Source organism: Heptranchias perlo, chromosome 11 (genome assembly GCF_035084215.1).
Source record: "Heptranchias perlo isolate sHepPer1 chromosome 11, sHepPer1.hap1, whole genome shotgun sequence".
In the NCBI taxonomy this organism is placed as follows: Eukaryota; Metazoa; Chordata; class Chondrichthyes; order Hexanchiformes; family Hexanchidae; genus Heptranchias; species Heptranchias perlo.
Window position 1 is genome coordinate 39,222,037 of NC_090335.1, and position 6,000 is coordinate 39,228,036.

Genomic DNA, 6,000 nt, shown 5'->3' on the forward strand with positions numbered 1-6,000 from the left:
GTCTCCAGGCTTTGTTCAGCAGATGCATAACCCCGGGGGCCGTCCTTTAAAAGGATAATGATCGAGGGACAGCAGCACATTTGCGAGGTACTGGAACAGGTGCCACGCACACTCTCCACAATAGCCCAGAGGATGGAGGAGTCAAACTTCTGCATTAGTGGAATGGCGGCACAGGTATGTGAGGGAATCTCTGAGATAGTGTCACAGGGACATGACCAACTGTCTGAGATAGTGTCGCATGTAACTGCTGAAATGTCTGAGATAGTGTCGCATGTAACTGCTGAAATGTCTGAGATAGTGTCGCATGGAACTGCGGGAATGTCTGCGATGGAGAGAAGGCTAGCCTTCATTGAGCTTCAAGCACGGCTCTCAAATGAGTCCATTCAGGCCCTGACAACGGCCATTCGGACTCACGGTGAACAACATTCTGTCTCCTTAAACAGGCAGATGGAAACTTTACAATTGGGTTTCCAAGGCATCATACATGTCCCCCAAACTGTTCTCCAGCAGAGTGGTAGGAGTGATGTGGGCCTGGTCCAGGAGAGGGATGATGGCGAAATGGGACATGGAAGTGGAAACGCCACTCTAGGCGCTCCCACATCTCACCCGTTGCCCCCCTTTCAACCAGTACCTGCAATGCTGCCTCCTCTACAGGTGGCCAATTCTGCCCCTGCACAGGTGCAGGTGGAGCAGTCTTTGGAGGGGTCCTCACGGGCTTCAAAACCCAGAGGGAGTAGGCCGAAAGTATCCAAGCAGTCAGGGAATGAACATGAGCAACCTGTCACTACCTCTGCTGCAACCACAGGGGATGCACCACGTAGAAGTAGAGAGGTGAGGTGAGAGTAACTGCCCTTGACATCAAGACAGCGTTTGACCGAGTGTGGCACCAAGGAGCCCTGGTAAAATTGAAGTCAATGGGAATCAGGGGGAAAACTCTCCAGTGGCTGGAGTCATACCTAGCACAAAGGAAGATGTTAGTAGTTGTTGGAGGCCAATCATCTCAGCCACAGGACACTGCTGCAGGAGTTCCTCAGGGCAGTGTCCTAGGCCCAACCATCTTCAGCTGCTTCATCAATGACCTTCCCTCCATCATAAGGTCAGAAATGGGGATGTTCGCAGATGATTGCACAGTGTTCAGTTCCATTTGCAACCCCTCAGATAATGAAGCAATCCATGCCCGCATGCAGCAAGACCTGGACAACATCCAGGCTTGGGCTGATAAGTGGCAAGTAACATCCGCGCTGAACAAATGGCAGGCAATGGCCATCTCCAACAAGAGAGAATCTAACCACCTCCCCTTTACATTCAACGGCATTACCATCACCGAATCCCCCACCATCAACATCCTGGGGGTCACCATTGACTAGAAACTTAACTGGACCAGCCATATAAATACTGTGGCTACAAGAGCAGGTCAGAGGCTGGGTATTTTGCGATGAGTGACTCACCTCCTGACTCCCCAAAGCCTTTCCACCATCTACAAGGCACAAGTTAGGAGTGTGATGGAATACTCTCCACTTGCCTGGATGAGTGCAGCTCCAACAACACTGAAGAAGCTCGACACCATCCAGAACAAAGTAGCCCGCTTGATTGGCACCCCATCCACCACCCTAAACATTCACTCCCTTCACCACCGGTGCACAGTGGCTACAGTGGATACCATCCACAGGATGCACTGCAGCAACTCGCCAAAGCTTCTTCGACAGCACCTCCCAAACCTGCGACCTCTACCACTTAGAAGGACGAGAGCAGCAGGTACATGGGAACAACACCACCTGCACGTTCCCCTCCAAGTCACACACCATCCCGACTTGGAAATATATCGCCGTTCCTTCATCGTCGCTGGGTCAAAATCCTGGAACTCCCGACCTAACAGCACTGTGGGAGAACCTTCACCACACGGACTGCAGCGGTTCAAGAAGGCGGCTCACCACCACCATCTCAAGGGCAATTAGGGATGGGCAATAAATGCTGGCCTTGCCAACGACGCCCACATCCCATGAACGAATAAAAAAAAATGTAGTAGGAAGAGAAAGGCTAAGGATTTGTGATCACGAAGGGTATACACAAGGGTATCTGACAGACTGTCATATTTTTCATTATATTTGGTTTTTGTGAAAGTCATATTAAATGTTATCATTCTCACCACTACTGCCACGTCTTACCCATTCTTGACTGCCTTTTGTGATGGCGCCCTTTCATGTGCTTCATCATGAAAGGCGACACTTGATGCCACCCAGTGGGTGACTTTACAGTGGGTGTATGTGTAGTTGCAGGATTGTTTTGTGGTGGGGGACGGGGGCTGGTTTTGGCGCTGCTCTTTCCAGGTGGTGTGAGAACTGGACTCTTCTCACTTTCTGATCTTACGAGAACCGTTCACACATGAGTGACTCCCTGGCCATTCAGGTGAGCCATTGCTCTGCCCATGGGTTTGTCCTCCTCCTCCTCCTCCTCCTGCTCCTCCTCCTCCTCCTCCTGCTGCTCCTGAATGTTCATTGCAGATTAGGATGCTGGATGAGGGCATTGGGCCTCATCAACCGATACCCATCTCTGTTGCGCCATGTAGTGCAGGACACAACAGACTACAATGCGACCCACTCTCGCTGGTGCATATTGAAGCGTTCCCCCAGAACAATTGAGGTATCAAATTCGCATCTTCAGCAGTCCTATCGCATTTTTAATTACAGGCCTGGTGACGATGTGGCTGTCATTGTATCAACTCTGTTGCTCGTTGATGGGGTTCCTCATAGGTGTCATCAGCCAATGGTGCAGGGGGTATCTCCTGTCCCCTTGGTGCAAGCCCTTTAGGCTGCTCGATGCGTGGAAGAGGTCCGGGATGTTGGAGTCCCTCAGAATGAACGAGTAATCGCAGCTGCCAGGGAATCTCGCACACACGTGAATAAATCTTTTGCGATGTCACCGGTGGCTCCGTGGAATGATCCGGAGATGAAGAAGTTGAGGGCAGTGGTCAGTTCAACAGCAACAGGTAATGAGATGCCGCCAGGCCCAGCTGGGAGCAGCTCGGCATGAAGGAGGCTGCAGATGTCTGCAACCAACTGGCCACTCACTCTGAGTCTCCATATGCACTGCTCCTCAGAGAGGTCCAGGAAGCTGATCCTTGGTCTGTAGACCCTCTGACGAAGATAGTACCTCCTGCGATGCGATCCTTCTGTTGTTGCCCTCTCTGCTCTTATGCAGGTGCTTATGGTGCAGCACTGTGTTGTGGAGCTACAAGTGGTGGAAGTGCACGCCATGGCTGGCGAGGATGGTGATATTTCTCATCCTCGGATGTAGTGATGAATGCAGCCATCGCACTCCCCATCCTGGTGATATCAGTTTGAGGGGGTCCGAAAAGTTGGCAAATATGTGTAAACAGAGCAATTCTGAGTGGAATCCAAGAATTTTCAGTCTGAACACAAAGATCTCCCAGCCAAAAGTTTATCTGAGAGAACTGAGTGCCCTGCTGCAATAACTGATCTTTTATCCCCATCTGTCAAACAGGGATTTAAATGTCCAAACGGCTGCCGGCTGAAACACGACTACTTTCCCATGGCGTGCCTCACACAGCACAGGAAACATGTTGAGGCAGTGTTAAAATCGCTTGCCTTCATTGTTAATTGGATTTATGGACATTTCAAGTACTTTAAGGACTTGATTTAATAGTTTAAATATCGTCCCGCCATTTAGGAATGGTGCATGTACCCAGATGACTCTGGGTCGTGCACATTCTTCGGTGGGTTGGAACCGGGATTCCTGCCCGCTCCAAAAAAATCTGATTTTCTTTGCGCCCCCTGCCCCCACGCACCCGCCGATTTCTTTTAAAATTGTGCCCGTTGTAGCAGAAAGCTGTCCTGAACAAACTCAATAAATTTGCTACCTTTCTGTCATGAGCTCGTCTGCTCATCCGAACCATATGACAGTTAAAATCCCTCATTAAAACTCTATCTTTTCTATATGCTTGTTACATCTCTGCATTTATACATTCTGCCACTTAACAGCTGCTACCAGGGGGACTATACACAAATCTGACTACAGTCTTAAATCCTTTTCTATTCTCCACTGCCTGCTTACCTCTCATTATATTCCCTCTTAACATTGAAGTAATTTCATCCTTAATCACCAAGGCTACTCCTCCCACTCTACCAGTTTCCCTGTCCTTCCTATAGACCTTATAACCTGGTATATTCAGTTCCCAGTCCTGACCGTCTTGCAGCCATGTCTCAGTAATGGTTAACATGTCGTGCCCTCTAAGGTGAATTTGCGCCTGCAATTCATTCAATTTGTTCCTTATACTCCTTTGTATAAAGAACGCTTATTTGGGCCAAACATCCTAACCTGTCTTTCTGCTCTAATGTTGTTTATCTCACACATTTCTTATTTCTCTTTCCTGATTGAATTACTTTGCATCCTTTAGATTTCCTTTTACCTATAGTGCCTAAAGCATAATTTCTGACTAGTAGTCTACTCCCTTTTCGTTTAGAATTATTATTTATACTACCTAGTCGAATCGCTATTAGAAGTTTACTAGAGGTTTTCAATCACTTCTTATTTTGTCCTCCTGATATCAGTCTTACTAGTTTTGTGAAAAAAACAAAAAATTGTAATTGATTGTATAACCTCTGGCAAAAATGTGCTGCCTAATTTAAAGAGATAGTTACTTCAAGTCCTGGGTAATCAAAACTTACAAAAAAATCACGGCTTCAAATTCTGAAAGGTTGTTTCTTAGAGCTTAGGAACTCATAGCAAATAGAAGTTAGTGTATTCTGCAGAATGCCATTTGTGATACACTAGGCCATAAGACCATAAGAGATAGGAGCAGGAGTAGGCCATTCGGCCCCTCGAGCCTGCTCCGCCATTCACTGAGATCATAGCTGATCTGATTTTTACCTCAACTCCACTTTCCCACCTTTTCCCCATATCCTTTAACTCCCTTGCTGATCAAAAATTTGTCTAACTCCGCCTTGAATGTATTCAATGACTCAGCCTCCACAGCTTTTTGGGGTAAAGAATTCCAAAGATTCACGACCCTCTGGGAGAAGAAATTCCTCCTCATTTTCGTCTGAAACGGGCGACCCCTTATTCTGAGACTATGCCCCCAAGTTTTAGATTCCCCCATGAGGGGTAACATCCTCTCAGCATCTACCCTATCGAGTCCCCTCAGAATCTTGTATGTTTCAATAAGATCTCCTCTCATTCTTCTAAACTCCAATGAGTATAGACCCAACCTGTTCAATCTTTCCTCTAAGGCAACCCTTCCATACCCGGAATCAACCTAGTGAACCTTCTCTGAACTGCCTCCAATGCAAGTATGATACACTATACCATGGCATATTTTTGATAAAACATGTTTTACTCATGTCCCTTGTTCAACACATACCAATCCCCATTTAGTGAAACCATATATATCTGCCTCTCAATAACACACTTTCAATGTAGTTTCCAAAGACAGTGTTTTACAGTGGGCCTAGTACATTTATAAACATTTTTCTACTGCAAACCTGTACTTAGCTTGAAAACAGATTTATGTTTCTTATTAGTTTCTGTCTATGAGATGTTCCTGAATTCAACAGTATTATCCTGACTGGCTTCACTGAACAGTTTCTCAGTTTTGTGCTAAATGACTCCTCTGCCACTTTAAATAATATCCTCCACAGTAAGAATGACAGACTTACCAGTCACAATAAGCAAGTAGACAGCAACTGCTTTTATCATGATGCTTGTGAAAAACTCTCAGAATTATTCTGACAGCAAAATGTCTGAATAGGGCATCTTAAGAGGCAGTAACAATAACAGTAACAGGAAGTTGTGATGAAAAGGAAACCACACGTTTGCATGTGCTGACTGTTCAAAATATCCTTAACTTAACATTTACACCTGTGCATTCCAGTCTAAAGTCAACTGAGTTCATTTTTTCCTTAACTGAAAGTCCACCTTTCTTTTTATTTTAAATTGTAATTCATACTAATTGATCTGAGGTGGTATCACTCGAACAACATTTTT

The 6,000-nt window shown here is 46.2% G+C and overlaps 1 protein-coding gene across 1 annotated transcript in view; it reads right to left on the reverse strand.

Annotated features, from left to right (window-relative positions):
• LOC137326938 (T-cell immunoreceptor with Ig and ITIM domains-like) overlaps positions 1-5,760 on the reverse strand; it is a 43,881-nt gene extending 38,121 nt beyond the window's left edge. Inside the window, exon 1 of the mRNA XM_067992314.1 lies at positions 5,673-5,760. Within this exon, the coding sequence (XP_067848415.1) occupies positions 5,673-5,712 (40 nt within the window). The 5' untranslated portion in view covers positions 5,713-5,760. The remainder of the gene's footprint in view (positions 1-5,672) is intronic.
• Between the last annotated feature and the right edge of the window lie 240 nt (positions 5,761-6,000).